The 17,138-nt window shown below is 61.7% G+C and overlaps 1 protein-coding gene across 2 annotated transcripts in view; it reads right to left on the bottom strand.

The window, feature by feature from the left end:
• The window catches only part of MLLT1 (MLLT1 super elongation complex subunit), a 64,830-nt gene extending 50,063 nt beyond the window's left edge, over positions 1-14,767 (bottom strand). Inside the window, exons 1-2 of one of the 2 annotated variants that reach the window (XM_062178349.1) lie at positions 14,712-14,767; positions 6,580-6,760 (exon numbers count right to left, since the gene is read on the bottom strand). In XM_062178349.1, coding sequence (XP_062034333.1) covers positions 6,580-6,760; positions 14,712-14,723 — 193 coding nt within the window. In that variant the 5' untranslated portion in view covers positions 14,724-14,767. Of the gene's footprint in view, positions 1-6,579; positions 6,761-13,683; positions 13,758-14,711 lie in introns of those variants that run through there. The other variant, XM_062178350.1, reaches the window with a different exon arrangement.
• Between the last annotated feature and the right edge of the window lie 2,371 nt (positions 14,768-17,138).

Here is a 17,138-nt window from a genome sequence, read left to right as displayed (position 1 = left end):
ATTTAGTAATTCTGCTACATGAGGCATAAGCCTACATGACTAGTGGTTTAATAGGGATTCAGAGAGAGTGTTTCCCATGAACTGCTCTGAAGTGCCCTCCTGTATCAGCAGAAAGAACAGGGTTCACCCAGACGCCTTCGCGTGGGGGGGCATTACCCTGGGAGACGTCTGCTTGCTCTCCTATGTTGCTCTTGCTGTGTAAGCACAGGTCGAGACCTCATCCCCTTGTGAGCAGAGAATAGCCACTTTGTTTTTTTTTTTTTTGCAGACCCTTTTCAGAGGGTCACAAAAATTAAGATTACCTTTTACTTTTGAAACATTTAACATTTAGAGTTGATGAAGTTGCTGTCTTGAGTTTAGCATTGATATTGTGAAAATAAATGTGATTCCGATTTAAAAAACATAATAAAATAAAATAAACAAAAAGGAGGCCAGTGCTGTGGCAGAGCAGGTGAAGTTGCTAACTGCAGTGCCGACATCACCGGTTCGAGTCCCAGCTGCTCCACTTCTGATCCAGCTCTCTGCTATGGCCTGGGAAAGCAGTAGAGGATGGCCCAAGTGCTTGGGCCCCTGCACCCGTGTGGGAGACCTGGAAGAAGCTCCTGCTCCTGGCTTCGGATCAGCACAGCTCCGGCCTTTGCAGCCTTTTGGGGAGTGAAAGATCTCCCTCTCGCTCTCCCTCTCTGCCTCTCTGTAACTCTGCCTTTCAAATAAATACATACATATTTAAAAAAGAAAGAAGAAAAGAAGGAAACAAGAGTCCACGTCATCGGGTCCAAGTAGGTCCGACTCGGACGCTTTCACAGGGAGACCAGAGCTGAGAGTGCTTTCAGGAACCACAGACTCAGGGCGGGGCTCCTCAACACCAGTCTCCAGGGAGGCCCTAAGAGGGTGCGGTGTTCGCCCAGAATCGTGTGCGTTCTCCCAGACTTCACGTCCTCTCGGTTGTGTTGTTTAGGGAAGAACGGCATGTGTTGAGTACAGATGCAACTAAGAAACTTTGTTTCAACCTGCAGCTGGTTGAATCCACAGATGCAGAACCCACAGATATCGGAGCTGACTGGATGTGTGATTTTAAAATTCAGTAGAGGGCGGGGCATCCCACATGCATGCTGGTTCCAGTCCCAGCTGCTCCACTTCCAATTCAACTCTCTGCTATGGCCTGAGAAAGCAGTAGAAGATGGCCCAAGGCCTTGGGCCCCTGCACCTGCATGGGAGACCCAGAAGAGGCTCCTGGCTTTGGATCAGCACAGCTCTGGCCATTGCGGCCATCTGGAGAGTGAACCAGCAGATGTTAGACCTCTCTCTCTCTCTGCCTGTGCTTCTCTAAGTATGCCTTTCAAATAAATAAATAAACCTTTAAAAATAAAAAAATAGGCCGGCACCGCGGCTCACTAGGCTAATCCTCTGCCTGCAGCACCAGCACCCCCAGTTCTAGTCCCAGTTGGGGTACCAGGTTCTGTCCCGGTTGCCCCTCTTCCAGTCCAGCTCTCTGCTATGCCCCGGGAAGGCAGTGGAAGATGGCCCACGTGCTTGGGTCCCTGCACCTGCATGGGAGACCAGGAAGAGGCACCTGGCTCCTGGCTTTGGATTGGTGCAGCGCCGGCCATAGCAGCCATTTGGGGGGGGTGAACCAACGGAAGGAAGACCTTTCTCTTTGTCTCTCTCTTACTGTCAAAAATAAATAAATAAAAATAAAAATAACAATAACAAATAACCTAAGTGCTCTAGAGAAGACAGGCCACCTGCAGAAGGATGGGAACCCAGCAGTCTCGTAATTTTCAGAAGATAATGAAGCGACGCCCTCAAAGCTCTCAGACCCAGAGTGCCGCAGCCAGTCCAACCTCGCCCGTGAGAAGACAAGAAGGGCATTTCCAAGCACGCTAGGAGTCAATGAGCTTACCAGCGTGCCTTAGGGGAGGTCTTAAGTAATTAATCTCCTGGGATATTAACTGAGAAATCACTCTACTAAAAGGAGAAAATAAACCAAGAAAAAAAGAAGAAATAAAGCCCTCCAGGAGAAGAGTGAGCAAAGGCCCGGGGGACGGCTAAGGAGATGACTCAAGGGGACCCAGGCCTGACGGAGAAGACTGGCGCAGACAAGAGCAGATGGCACTACTCAGGGGAACGACGGGAACCAAACACCCAGCCCCAGGTGGCAGCGACGGCTCAAGGAGCCGAGTCCCCGCCACCCACCTGGGGACCTCGATTGGACTCCCAGCTCCCGGCTTTGGCCTGGCCCAGCCCCAGCCACTGCAGTCACTGGGGAATGAGCCAATGGAGAGCGGTGCTCTGTCTGCTTCTCAAGTAAGTTTAAAAGCAAAACAAAAACAACTCCACAGATTAAACAAAATGAGCACAAGGATGGAAAAAAAAAAAAAAAACCAGAAACAAGAAGAGGAAAGTGTGATGAGGACAACCCACAAAGATGGGTACTGCAGAGCCACAGCCCAAACACGAGCACATTAAAACAAGGACATGGTCAAGGACCCCACCCGACCTGGAGCGACCTTGGGTCAGGATTCGGAACCCAGAAGAGGGGAGGGATCCAAGCATCCAGCTCAAGCTGAGGGCGGCAGGCAGCGCCCAGGAAGCAAATGCTGGGGTCGGCCCGCACCCTGGGCTGCAGGCCTTGTGATCCTCATCCCCCTTAGCGTCCAGTGTGGCTCCCAGAAGCCGGGCTGGAGACAGGGCAAGGTGGCGGCTCCCGGCCTGGTGGGAGTCGGACGACACTGACAAAAGCTGCTGGGGAGGAAAGGGCCAATCACTTGTTCAGCCCCGAGGAAGCACCTCCTGTGTCTGCAGGCACCGGTGTCGCAGCACACCCCACAGCCACAAATCCCAACACAGGGGCGGGGACGCCGGCAAGATGAGCAAACACTAGGTTAGGATGCTGCGAAGGAGACAGATAAAACAGTAAGAATGAAGCACGTGGCTCTGCACCCAGCAGCCAGAGGACGGGGACTCCTGGGGGCCCAAAGGGACGGGGCTCACCTCATCACAGCCACAGGGACAACACCACAAGAGAAAACCAGCCAGCTGTACTGGGGAGGGGCAGGTGGGCAGAGGGTGCAGTCTGAGATCAATCCTAACCTGATAGCACTGCTCACATCTGGAAAAACAAGGAGGAAACAGACCAGCTGCCGTTAGCCACACACTGCAGACAGGCCTAGGAAGAGCGCCCAGGGCAGAGGACTGGCCAGGAGATGGGGAGAGCAGTCTGGAGCTGCGCAAGGTCTGTCTTCAGTTTGTTACAGTGTGTGAACATCTGCCCTAAGAGATACCCTTCAGGAGGGAGGGAACCAGGCTTCGACTTGTTACAATGTGTGCATACTTGAAGTCAAAGATACTTTTTAAGCAGGCAAAGTACTGCCTCTTAGATGTGATACAATGTGTACACATCTGAAGTGTATGGCTGTCGTCTCTTTGATGGTACAAGGCAGGAATGTTCTATGAAGAGCTATTTCGGCAGCACTGCACCACTGTCTCTTTCATCTGTTACAATGTGTATCTGCTCCAAGGAAAGTATCCTTACGGGGGCTGCACTCCCAGCCACCCGCGGCTCTCTCACTGGCAGAGGGGCTCCCAGCCACCCGCGGCTCTCTCACTGGCAGAGGGGCGCCCAGCCATCCGGGGCTGTCACTGGCAGAGGGGTTCCCAGCCACCCGCGGCTGTCACTGGCAGAGGGGCGCCCAGCCACCCGGGGCTGTCACTGGCAGAGGGGCGCCCAGCCATCCGGGGCTCTCTCACTGGCAGAGGGGCGCCCAGCCACCCGCGGCTCTCACTGGCAGAGGGGCGCCCAGCCACCCGCGGCTCTCTCACTGGCAGAGGGGCGCCCAGCCATCCGGGGCTCTCACTGGCAGAGGGGCACCCAGCCACCCGCGGCTCTCTCACTGGCAGAGGGGCTCCCAGCCACCCGCGGCTCTCTCACTGGCAGAGGGGCGCCCAGCCACCCGGGGCTGTCACTGGCAGAGGGGCGCCCAGCCATCCGGGGCTCTCACTGGCAGAGGGGCGCCCAGCCACCCGGGGCTGTCACTGGCAGAGGGGCGCCCAGCCATCCGGGGCTCTCACTGGCAGAGGGGCGCCCAGCCATCCGGGGCTGTCACTGACAGAGGGGCGCCCAGCCATCCGCGGCTCTCTCACTGGCAGAGGGGCTCCCAGCCATCCGGGGCTGTCACTGGCAGAGGGGCGCCCAGCCACCCGGGGCTGTCACTGGCAGAGGGGCGCCCAGCCATCCGGGGCTCTCTCACTGGCAGAGGGGCGCCCAGCCATCCAGGGCTGTCACTGGCAGAGGGGCGCCCAGCCACCCGGGGCTGTCACTGGCAGAGGGGCTCCCAGCCACCCGCGGCTCTCTCACTGGCAGAGGGGCGCCCAGCCACCCACGGCTGTCACTGGCAGAGGGGCGCCCAGCCATCCGGGGCTGTCACTGGCAGAGGGGTTCCCAGCCACCCGGGGCTGTCACTGGCAGAGGGGCGCCCAGCCATCCGGGGCTGTCACTGGCAGAGGGGCGCCCAGCCACCCGCGGCTCTCTCACTGGCAGAGGGGCGCCCAGCCATCCGGGGCTGTCACTGGCAGAGGGGCTCCCAGCCACCCGCGGCTCTCTCACTGGCAGAGGGGCGCCCAGCCACCCGCGGCTCTCTCACTGGCAGAGGGGCGCCCAGCCATCCGCGGCTCTCTCACTGGCAGAGGGGTGCCCAGCCATGTGGGGCTCTCTCACTGGCAGAGGGCCTTCTCGCTGACCGCAGGCAAGAGGCCTGCAGAGCTTCACTGGCTTCAACGGGGAGCGGGGGCTTGCTCTGCTGCCTGGGCAGGCTCACTGCACGTGCGCTTGAGCGGGCACCTGGGCTGCTCTGTGCCTCCCTCCCAGGGATTCTGAGAGAGCCCAGGTGCAAGGCTGTCACCAGGAGCACAGGGCAGAGGCAAAGTCTGATCAGTGCAGGCTGCTAGTTGCCTCCAGGAGCTACCTGACAGTGCCAGTGGGCAGAAGATGAAATAAACACCATCAAAGCAGACAGAAACCACCACCCCGGCCGAACCCAGCACTCGGTGAACAGGGAGATGAGGAAGGACAGGTGAGGGAGATGGGAGGAGAAACTGGAGTAGATGCTGCCAGAGAAGGCAGAGAGGGGACGCGAGGCAGCCGTGGGTTCTTCTCGGCCACTGCGCTCCAGTCACGGTGTTAAGCCGACCCCCAGAGACATCTACACAGATGTGCTTTGGTGCAACCATTTGACCTAGCAGTTCAAACACTCAGGACCCACATCAGAATGTTGAGTTCAAATCCCAGCTCCAGCTACTGAGCCAGTTTCCTGTTAATGTGGACCATGGGAAGTAGCGGGTGATGGCTACCCACCCGACAGACCGGACTGAGGTCCCAGTTCCCAGCTTCGCCCCTCTCACAAGATATCTGGGGACTGAACCAGTGGCCTACAGTACTGTCTGTCGGTCTCTGCAATAAATAACAAAAATTTTAAAAACATCCCTGGCAACAGCGGCAGGACACCACCCACAGCTGCAGTCTGTGGGATGAAAAAGAAAAGCAGGGGCAGGCGCTGCAGCGTAGTGGGTAAAACCGCCACCTGCAGTGCAGGCATCCCACATGGGCGCCGGTTCGAGTCCTGGCTGCTCTACTTCCGATCCAGCTCTCTGCTATGGCCTGGGAAAGCAGTAGAAAATGGCCCGAGTGCTTGGGCCCCTGCACCCATGTGGGAGACCCAGAAGAAGCTCCTGGCTTCAGATCGGTGCAGCTCCGGCCATGGCAGTCAACTGGGGAGTGAACCAGTGGATGGAAGACCTCTCTTTCTCTCTGCCTCTCCTCTCTGTGTAACTCTTTCAAATAAATAAATAAATAAATAAATCTAAAAAGAAAGAGAGAGAGAGAGGGAGGGAGGGAGGGAAAGAGAGAGAGAGAGATAAAGGAAGAAAGGAAGGCAGGCAGGCAGGCAGGCAAGGCAAGGCAGTCCTGCTGCGAATGTTCCCTTCTCGGGAGGCCGCATCCAGCCAACAGCACGCGCTCCTGCTGTGAGCAGGGGCTGTGTAATTGCTCCCTCCTCCCAGAGGCCTGCATGGGAAGTGGGAGGGAAGATGGTGAAAATTCAGGGGAAGACACAGGAGGGCAAGAAACACATCGCCCAAGGCTGAGGAAGAAACCGGCAGAGACCAGCATCCCGGGAATCCCAAGGGGACGCCCTCCTGGAGTAAGGCGTCTCTGTCTGGGATGCTGACCACCTCTGCACAAGAGGAAGCCGCCTGCAGGGGCACGGCCAGCTTGGCGGGGTCCCAGAACGTGCTCCTGCTCCAGCCCAAGGCCACCCTGGCTCACCTGAGGCTCAGCTCCGTGGTCCCCCGGACCCCCGCACTGTCAGCCACCGCCCCATACCCCAGCAATAGGCAGACGGCTGCTCGGGGCGTGTCTGAGGATGATGGACAGCCACCATCCACGTCAGACTCTCCTGTGGCTGCCACGCCCCCAGTGAGCAGCGGCTCCTCACAGGGGAGCTGGGAGGACCACGCATGTCAGCATCAGGGAACCTTGCGCACCTGCTGCTCCCAGGCTGCACGCGAGGCGGGGCCACTCACCGCGTTTGGGCTTGGGGAAGCTGTCGTGCAGCCGGAAGATCACCTTCTCCACGAAGTGCTGGATCTCACACTGCTCAGGGCCACGCACAAACACCATCCAGTCGTGGGTGAACCCCTCCGTGGTGGGCTTCTTGCGCAGCTGGGCGCGATGTCCCAGCTCCAACTTGACCTGGACAGTGCACTGGAGGGACAGGGGCAGGACAGGGTCAGCACAGGGCCCTCAGCAGCACCACCACTGCCCGGCCCCTGTCCACAGCGACTTCCCATGCTGGCTGCCCAGTGTGACACACTCCTGACCTGGTGAGGGCGCACAAGGGCGCACAGGTGTCTGTGGGGCCCTGCACTGACTGAGCGCGGCCCATCGTTCTCTCTGCAGCCAGCACTGCCTCCTGTTCACCCCTCATCCTCTGCTCTGCTCGCACAGCCTCCATGGGGGCCTCATTCCTGCCTCTACAGTCCCTACAGATCTCCATGCCGGCCCCGCTCATCTCAGGCCCTCAGTGCAACGGTCACCCCCGCGGGGAAGCCTGCCCTGACCATTCAAGGCGAAAGCACCCCACCATCTTTACCACACTTGGTGTTCTTGGCATTTGTCATTCCAGAACCACCGGGCTGCCTGCCGCCCACCTGTGCCACCCTCGTGCCCCCCGGCGAGGCCTCATGGGCTGATCTGTGCCGTCCCCTCACTGCAGATGAGGCGCCGGGGCTCCGAGACTGAGCCGCGAAGCAGCACAGGCGAGGGCTGGGGCAGGTCAGCAGATGCCAGCTCCAGCCCAGGTCCGCGCAGCTGACCCTCTGCCTCGCGGGCCCCCCCGGCGCCTCTACCCCAGCACTTCCCGCCGCACACGACCTGTGCAGAACAGAGGCCCTCTACGGCAGCCACAAAGCCCCACCAAGCCCCACCGGCGTGGCTCCAGGGAGAAGGCAGAGGCAGCACGCCGCCCCTGCTGACAGGTTCCCGGGGGGCCGCGGCCTCCTCCTGCACCACCCAGCACTTCAGCCTGAGACGGGAGGCCGCTCCACTGAGCACACAGCCAGGCGCCTTCGGAGCCCTCACCACCCAGCTTGGCCGACACCCCCAGCAGGGAGCCTCCTGCAAGCATTCACACTGCTTGTGAAAACCTCCCAAACTCTCAACAGACACGGACCTGACAGCCGGGGTCAAACACAAGAGTGTTCCGGAGTAACACGGGGCCACATGCGCCCCGGCTTCCAGCCGCAGACAAGCAGGGGCGGGCAGTCACAAGGGAACGGCACCTTCTGGGTCAAACCGCTCGGTACCGGGCTCCACCAGCTCCCTGGCCCCGGCACCAGAGCTCCTGCCTGCTCCTTTGGACCTGCCTCCTCACCAGCTCACCGCGAGCATCTACGTGGCCACGATCCCTCCAGACCTGTCTCTGTCCAGATTCTGCCACTCGGCTGAGTGCGCCAGCGGCCGACGGGCCCCACCACTCCCCCAGAACAGAGCCAGGCCCTGGCACACCTCCCGCCTCCTGCCTGCCACGGCTGCTCTCCTTGCACATTTCAACCCTGGAGGTCGGAGTGCACCCTGGAGTCCACCTGTCAGGGTCAGGTCTGAGGGCTCCCTCCACGCACAGACACCATTCCCAACGCTGCGTCCTGGGTCCCTCAGCTGCGAAGGCGCAGGAAATGCACACACCCTGTGTTCCAGGCTGTCTGACAGCAGCCCAAAAGGGCTGCTTCCGTCTGCCCCATCGCTCCTACACCCGTGGCCTGGGGTGCCCTCTGCCCCTCTTTCTGCTGATCCAAATTCCACTCAGCCGAGACCCAGTGTAAGTCCAACTTTCTTCCGGGCGCTTTCTCATCCCCAGGCCTCAAACCAGTGACCCCCCAGCGTGCTCAGAAGGCCACAGACAGGCCCCGGCACCCCTCGCCCTGCCCCTGGGGAGTCTCTGGGAACAGGGACTGCACCCCACGTGCCCTGGCAGCCTCGGTCAGCAACATCAGAGTGACCACCCCAGAGAGGGAGAGGGAACGCGACCTAGTGGAGAGGACCACAGAGCAGCTCCAGGACGGGGGCTGGGGGGTCCTTGGGCACCTAGCAAGCCAGGCGCAACAGATGGGGCAGAAGCACACAGCTCGCATTTGGCAACTGAGAAAACAAACTTTAAAAAAAGACATCGTGGGGCCGGCACTGTGGCACGGTGGACTAAGCCTCCGCCTGCAGCACCGGCATCCCATATGGGTGCCGGGCTCAGGTCTCAGCTGCTCCGCTTCCCATCCAGCTTCCTCACTAGTATGCCTGGGAAAGCAGCGGAAGGGGACCCAAGTGCGTAGGCCCCTGCACCAACACAGGAGACTGGGAGGATGCTCCTGGCTCCTGGCTTTGGCCTGGCCCAGCCCTGGCCATTGTAGCCATTTGGAGAGTGAACAAGCAGATGGAAAATCTGTCTCTCTGCCTCTCAAATAAATAAACAAATGTTTAAAAATGAAACAAAGAGGGCAGAGGAGCGCCCTTGGCTCAGGGCTCCCCGGGGACGCAGCAGGGGTGGCACCTGGGACAGGGACACTGTGGGGTGCAGGGTGGGGTAGGGAGGGAGCACGCAGATTAGTGACAGAGGGATGGGCCACAAGGAAGCTTTAGGGCAGGGGAGCCCTCAGCCACCTGCACATGGTCTGGACCGAGGGGAGACAAGGACAGAAAGTCCCCCAATACTGGGAGCAAGCAGAGTGAGTGGCTGGAAAGAAACTTCAACAGAGCCTGGCGCGGGGGAGCTGGCCAGACCCAAAGATGGGGGAGACCCAGCTAAGCCCAGGAGCCATGCATCCAGGATGGCGGCAGTGTCAGGGATGGCAGGGGGGCAGCACGGGAGATGAGGGCGCCCACAAATCCCAGGGACGGAGGGAACCTTCCAGTGCAAACACCCGGCCCCACATAGAGACGAGGGGGCTCCGCGCCTGGGAGAGCTCGCACAACTCAAGGCGACCACAGCACCTCCTGCAGGAGTGCTACCCACGGAGAGTCCTGGAGAAAAACCCACCCCCAGCACCCCCCCATCATCCCTGACGTCCGGACAGAACCTGTCCTGTGTGCTCACACACCCCAGCCTCTCGCTCCAACCTCCCTGGACGCTCGGAGGGCACGGGGGGCGGGGGGAGCGGACAGACACCACGGCAACGCTACCACCGTTGCACTAGAGAAGGATCACTATCACTGACCCCAACGCCCAGCCCTCGGCCGACTTCCTGGCATCCCTGACACCATGGAGGCGGCGGAGCAGCGGCTGTGAACCAACGGAGACCACGGCTCCACCGGAGCGGGCAGGATGTGAGTGCCACAACCATGCCGCACAGGCCCCAGGCGATGGCGAGGGAAACCTTCCCAGCGTCAGGCCGCGCCCTAAGCACCACCTGGGCAATGTGTATGTCCTGGGGGTTGGTGCCAGCCTCAGCCTCCACACTAGCTGAGGGCACGCTACAGGCTCGGTTGACAGATCTGAGGTTCCCGGACCAGATTCCTGCACCCTAAGTGTCCCTCAGGAGGGGAACGTTTCCCTGACGGCTGCCGGAATCGTCTGTGAGGTCAAGACACGTCTGCGACACGGATTCAGCGCCACTATCTCAAAGAAGGAAGCGCTCATTCATTAAGACGTTCCAGCGGCATTAGCTGGAGACGCACGGGAACTTGAGCGCTGGCCAGCCGTGCTCCATTCTAACCACGATGGCAGAGGAGCCCAGCCCGGCCCCCAGCCAAGGGTTGTGTCCACTTTCCTCGACTCCACCTGGAGCTGAAGCAAACTGATCGGCTTTCCCCAGGAAGGCGCCAGGCTAAGAGGCTGCTGGGGGCTCGGCTGAGCTGGGAGCTCTCTTGCCAGTGGCTGTGGCCCAGCGTCTCCACCCAGCGGGATCCTCCAAGGCACCAGAATCACCTGCTGCTGAGCCAGACAGGACCTCTGTGAGCCACACTGGGGGCTCAGCCTCAGGGGCTGCCATCTGCCCACACCTCCTGGGGACCACCTTGCTGCTCAGGGCTGGAGAGAGCTAATCTCGTGCCCTGGGAAAGTCAGTGGGGGTGGAGGGGTCCAAGGGCTCCGCAGGCCATCTGGGGACAGTTAAGCTTGGGCAGAGGCCTCAGCTGGGACACTGCCCTCCCTCCAGGCCAGTTGGCACAAGGCACTGGGAACCCAAAGGCTGGAGTCCTCAGCCCGGCAAACCAGACAAACGGATCCCGGTGGGTTGCCCTCACTGGCCAAGAGAAAGAAGGAGACGGCCTTGTTCCGGAAGCTCTCTGCCACCCAGGGCCCTTCCCTCCACACGCTCCTCCCGGCTTCCCGTGAGCCCTGCCCCGCCTGGGCCCCAGAAGGCAGGTCTTTAACGGCAAGTGCGTCTCGGAGATTTCCCCTGGCCTTCTGCTGGGACCTCTCCGCAGCAGACGCCCTTCTCTCTGGGGTCCGCGGTTCACCCAGCGGTGGCATCAGGCCTGGCGTTCAGCTCCCGCATCGAATTCCTCCCAGTGCACCAACCCCGCCTCTCCCATGGGGAGAAGGCACTGCAGGCTTTGCCCTCGTCAGCTTCCACAGGCCACGAAGTCCCACCTGACCTCGCAGGGAAGGCAAAACAAGACCAAGCAAATGACAGCGCCTCCCTCCAGGCCCGGCCAGGCTTTCGAGAGCAGCCGCCGGCTACAGTGCGAGAAAGATGGGGAAAGGCTGGTGCTGGGCCAGGACGGGCACAGAGCCAGGGCCGGGGCACATGCTGACGGCCGCAGGAGGTCCTGGATTCTAACCACCAGCACCCAGGGGGCTGCCACCCAGCACCCCCACTGCCCCCTGGCTTCGTACGCCCCCGTTCCTCCAACCTACGGCACAAGGTTCATGACAAAGAGACGACAGGGCTCCACTCTCTCTCTGTAAGCCCAGGGAGAGTGCAGACCACGTGGCCATGCAAACACACCACAGCCCTTAGTGTTTCCAGGCTCCTGGGGACTAACCCACGGGAGCCCGCGGCGGGGTATCTGTGTAGGCAGTGTGCTGGGGGTCTCCCGAGTTCTCCTAGGAGCAGGGGAGCCATCTGGGGGACTCCCTGAATGTGGACAACCCCAGTCAAGGCATCTGCTGCCTGGCTGCCTTCACTTAACCAACGCTTGGCAAAGTCGGTGCAAAACTTCGCATTAGAAACTCGGCCAGGCATAAGGGAACCAGGACCTGGGCTGGCTGCGTCTTAAGCACTTTATAGGAATTTAAGGCCCGGGGGGGGGGGGGGAGGCTGCCTTCCCTGGGCAACAGTTCTAGAAGTGGGAGTGGGGCAGACGGGTCACCCTGCGAGGCAGTGCGCTAGGCAGCTCTCAGCTTTCCTAAGCAGGGCTTGGGGAGTCCCCCTGAGGCCTCGACTCATCTCCGGCCCTTCCGGACCTGTGTTTCCACATCTGTAGAATGGGCAGCTGGGGGCGGGGGCGGGCACTGCCCTCAGACACGAGCCTCCTCTAACGTGCTGCCCTCACACCCAAACCTCAGAGAGATTCTGAAGAAGCGGCAAACAGCGGCCCAACGGTCTGACCGACGTCACTGCTGCCCGCCCCGGCTGCCGGGCCCAGCCCCCTGTGATGGGGGAAATCTAGGCAACACCTGCCGGGTCCTCGGTGGCTCACCGGTGGCTCACGGCTCCCAGTCTGCACAATCTTCATCCATGTTACATCCCAGTCCCCTGCCCACCCCAGCCCTGGAGATTAACCCCACTCCTCGCAGACACAACCCCTAAACAAGCACCCGCCTCATCCCACTGCCAAAACACTAACACACGGATACCACACACACCACCGGCACGGGCGGGGGACCGAGCGCATGGGCCAGCGCCGGGGCAGAGAGATTCAGAAACCCTTTCTCCCGGCCTGGGGAAAGATGCCGACCGACGCCGACAAGCTGGAGGCCCAGCGCAAACGCGGCTGGAGCAGCAAGCTCTAGAGAAAGAGAAAGGCCAAACAGGAGAAGCCCAGGCTGGGAAAGCCAGCAGGTGCCCGCAGGAGAGCCACCTTTCCTGCCATGACAAGGCAGGGCAAGGCTGGCAGCACCTCAGGGGGCAGGGACGGCCGAGGCTCTGCCGCGCTCACGGCGCTGTCCACCCGTGGGGGAGACATCCTCTCTCATCCTTCTCTCCTGGTCCCCTCGGGCCTCAGCTCCCAGGAAGGGGCAGGGTGCTTGGGCCCCTCCCGAGTTTGCATGAGAACACAGCTGGGAAAGGTGAACCAGAACTTGGGTCCACTCCCCACCCCCACCCCGGGGACCCAGCTCTCGCCAAATACGTCCTCAGGGGCCAAGGTCAGCGCGGCCGGCGGAGCCTGTGGTGAAGACGCTGTCCCATGAGGCAGCGGCTCAGAAGCAGGGGTGACCGAGCACCTCAGAGCGGCTGGGCCACCTGAGGAAGCAAACTTTCCACTCTGGTTAGCCCAGAGCTGAAACAGCGCGGTGCAGGCAGACACAGCTCCCGAGGGCCTCCACCATCGCTGTCAATCAGCTTCCAACAGTGACAGCCGCCTTGCCGCTGGGGGCCCAGCACGCCACAGGGGAACGGCCGCCCGCTGGCCTAGGGCCCCTGTGGAGCAAGGGGTGGGGAGCGGGGACCAGACGAGAGGCACCAGGCTCTGTCCTGTCTCAGGACGTCCACCAAGCAGCTGCCACAAAGCCACCCTTACCTCCCGGGAGAAAGGCTAGCGACACCAAAGCCAAACGGGAGCCCGCCGTGAGTGGGTGCCGGAAGCACCCCGGTGCCTTGATGACCCTGGGCTGCAGGCAGCCCACGGGGTCGCCCCCCGGTCCCGAGACCACACAGCGCCTCTCCAGACAGGACCTCCTGCCTGGCGCCAGCAGCCAGGGACGCCCCGACCTGCCCTCGCTAACGGCGCCACCCCCACAGCCCCACAACGCCCTCCCTGGCCCGTGCCCCCACAGCCGGGGAGGGGGACGAAGCCGTGAGCCCACGTGGGTGCAGCAAAGGGCAGGGGCTCAGAGCTGAGTGCCGGGCCGGGGGTGCCAGGGCCCAGCAGGGGCGGGACAACAGGAGCCCTTAGGGAGGTGGGGGATGCTCTGGGGTGGGTGGGGGCGGGGGACACGAGGTGGAGGGTGGGAGAGCAGTGGCTCAAAGACTCACGGGGCAGCGGGTGCTGAGCTCAAGTGGGAGGTTGCAGGACTGTGAAGCGAGAGCAGGTAAGGTCCCCGGCCTGCGCTGGGAGACCTAGAACGGGGTTAAATGCAAGGAAGGGGGCATCTCAGGACCCCCGCAGCACAGAGGGAACAGCAAGCACGGGGGTCTGAAGGCCTGGGGGCTCCAGGGAAGAGACTGCCTGGCCCTGGTCCAGGAGGCTCTGAAGGCGACACAGCCCTTGGGGCGCTGGGGGCCCAGGGCGAATGACCAGGGCCCGACCCCAGAGGCGGCCCTACGCAGCAGCCCTGGGCCAGAGAGGCTGAGGAGGCAAACCCTGGCCCAACGGAGGGGACAGTGTGGAGCCCCGGGGCCCTGCTGAGCAGGAGGGGTCCCAGGGAGCCGGGGCCAAGGCGGCTGAGGGTGGGTGGGCCTGGGTTGGAGGAAGCAGCCGCAGCCCAGGGTCCTAGGGGCTCCGGGGGCGGGGGGGCTCAAATCCGAGTTCCAAGGGGTAGCGGGGTGGGGGCTCAGGGAGTTCGGGAGAGGGAAGCAGACAACTCAGGATCCGAACAGGCAAAGGGGCACAGGCCCGGCCTGAGGCGGGTGAGGGGTCCCCAGAGCTGCCTGGGCCAGGCCGGTATCCCCGGGCGGGCTTCTGGGTCCGACTGGGGTTCCCGGGGGGCTCCCCAGGGGCATCCTAGAGGGTGCTGGGGGCGGACAGGGGCTCCGAAAAGCGTCCCGGGGGACTCCAGGCCAGGCTGGGGTCCGCAGTGGCGTCCCGGACGGCTCTGGGTCAGGCTGGGGTCCCCCCACGGGGTCGCCCCAGGGGACTCCGGGCCAGGCCCGGATCCCCAAAGCGCCGGGGTCGCGGGTGGGGGAGGGGCGCCCCCGCCCCAGCGCAAGGCCCGGGGCGCTGCGGGCGAGCACAAAGCGGGGCGGGGAGGCCGGGACCGGGGAGGGCCGGGCGGGCGGGCCGAGGGAGGGAGGGAGGGAGGGGGCCGGGCGGGCTGCGCCGGGGCTGCGCGGCCGCTCCTCACCTGATTGTCCATGGCTGGCGCCCCGCCCCGCCCCCGGGCCCCGCGTCGCTCGCCGCCGCCGCCGCCGCTCAGCGCCGCCCCACCGCCCTCATTGTCTGTCAGGCGCCGCCGCCGACGCCGCTCCCGGCCGCCCGCCCGCCAGCCCCGCGGAACCGGAAACCACCGCCAGCCCGGGTCGCGCACCGACCGCGGGCCCCCGCAGCCGCCTCGGGCCCGCCGCCCCAACTGACAGTTGGCCAGGCCAATCGGGGGCGCGGGCGGCCGCTCGTTGGGCGGGACTTCCTTCTTGGCGGGGGCCTGCCGGGCTGCGGTCGGAGGGACGAAGCCCACAGCCAATAGGAGGCCGAGGCCGGAGGGGCGGGAGGAGGGAGGGAGGGAGGCGCGAGGCGAGCGCCGCCGAGGGGAGCGCGAGGTGTGCGCCGCACGTGGAGGGGGGCGGGGGCGGGACGGGGGCGCCGCGCCTGCGCGCTGCGACCCATAGGGGGCGCTACCTCGTGGCGCCGGCCTGGCCTTGCGGGAGCGTCCCCGGGGCGCGGCTGAGGTCACGGGTTCGAACCCCGGGGAGGGAGCCCTGCGGCATTTGGGTGATGGAGTGGGCCCTGGGCTAGGGGATTGAGATTGGTTTTGCAATCCTGGGTCTGTGTGGCCGCCTCTACCCGTTCCTGTCAGCGCCATGTGTAAAATGAACGGCATGGGATGATTCCATTCTGTGTCCAGGGCTGTTAAATGATCAATTCTCTCTCCCTCCCTCCCTCCCTCCCTCCCTCTCTCTCTCTCCACCCCCCCCCCAAAGGGAGAGCTCTTAGGGCTGGGACCCAGGTCTACATGCAAAATACGTTTAAGTTTCGTGGACCCCTTATACGCGCAGTCCGAGGGTGATTTTATACACTGCTTTTAATAATTTTCATCTGAAGTCAGGAGCCAGGAACACCGTCCAGGACTCCCATGTGGGTGGCAGGGACCAACACCTTCCTGCACTGGCAGAGCCGAGACTTGAACCCCGATCTCTGGTGCGGGACGCAGGCATCCTAACCGACGTCTTAACCCCCAGGCCAAACGCCCCCTCCCAGCCTGGGCACTTTGGCAGGTGCCCTCCCCTCTCCCTGAAACTCTCCCCCTGGTCTGTCCCTCTGGGTCACCCCTCGCCCTCCAAGCCTTTGTTCCCGGTGTAGGTTCCCAGTCAGACCGAGGTCACCCCTCTACTTAATCCTACCCCCACCGCAGATCCCAGCCCTCCTCACATTGTTCTGGTTTTCTCTTTCCACAGCACTTATCACCTCCTAATGTACACCGTTACTTATTAAGTTCATTGTCTGTCTCCTCATTACCTGCTACTAGGCTCATAGTTACCTATGAAGTTCATGGTCTGTCTCCCCTGACCGGTACCTCAGCTCCTTGAGAACAAGGATCTTTTTCTTTAAAACAAAAGAAGATTTATTCAACTGAGAGGCAGTTACAGAGCTGGGGAGAGGGAGCGACACAGAGAAGAGGTCTTCCTTCTGCTGGTTCACTCCCTAAATGGCCTCAACAGCCGTTGCTGAAGCCGGGAGACAGGAGCTCCATCTGGATCTCCGACCTGGGGGCAGCGACCCAAGCACTTGGGCCGTCCTCTGCTGCTTTCCTAGGTGATCAGCAGGGAGCTGGAGCCGAAGTGGAGCAGCCGGGACTCGAACCTGCACCCCTCGTGGATGCTGGTGCCACAAGCAGCAGCTTAACATGCTGAGCCACGGCGCCGGCCCCCAAAACAAGGATCTTTATCTGTCTCTTCCACTCATATATCCTAAGCGCAATGCATGTAGTAGGTGCTCTGTAAGCATTTGGTGCTTGAAGTGACAGTGACACTGAACCCTAGAGCCAGGTCAGTTCCAAGAGTTAGGACGGCTCAGCATTCATGCATCTTTAGCCCCTCCCTAGCATGTGCTAATCTAGCTTGGTGGCCAAGAGGACAGCTCCAGGATTCCGAGGCTGGGGCAGGCGACGGTGGAAGGAGCTTTAAATTGCACCTGTGCCCAAGCCCTACCTTCAAGGATTCTGGTTTTACTGCTCTGCGGCTCCTTTTTAAAATTCAGCAGAGAATTCTGGTGTATGTCCAGGTCTGAGCATCCGTGGGCTACAGTTAACGCCGCTCTTAGTTGTCCCTGTATCTAGTTTACAGCTCCCTTTGATCTCCGGCCGGTGACTTATTGAGATTACTCACTGATCCCTATTCCCATACATAGATGGGAGAGAAGGGAGTAGATTCAAAGGAAGACATAGAGTGAATATGTGGCAGAATGTGCCCTAGGTCTCGCTGGATCTATTTAGCATCCACTGAGCATGCTGTCCCAATGTTACAAATTCTGCTGTAAGATACAAGCGGTTAGAAAGTAGCTTTTCTGTCTGGCTTCCCAACTGCTGCTATGCTAGCTCTCTACCGCCCTCTGGTGG

Source organism: Lepus europaeus, chromosome 20, assembly GCF_033115175.1.
Source record: "Lepus europaeus isolate LE1 chromosome 20, mLepTim1.pri, whole genome shotgun sequence".
NCBI classification, from domain to species: domain Eukaryota; kingdom Metazoa; phylum Chordata; class Mammalia; order Lagomorpha; family Leporidae; genus Lepus; species Lepus europaeus.
This window is presented reverse-complemented; position numbering and strand designations above follow the sequence as displayed.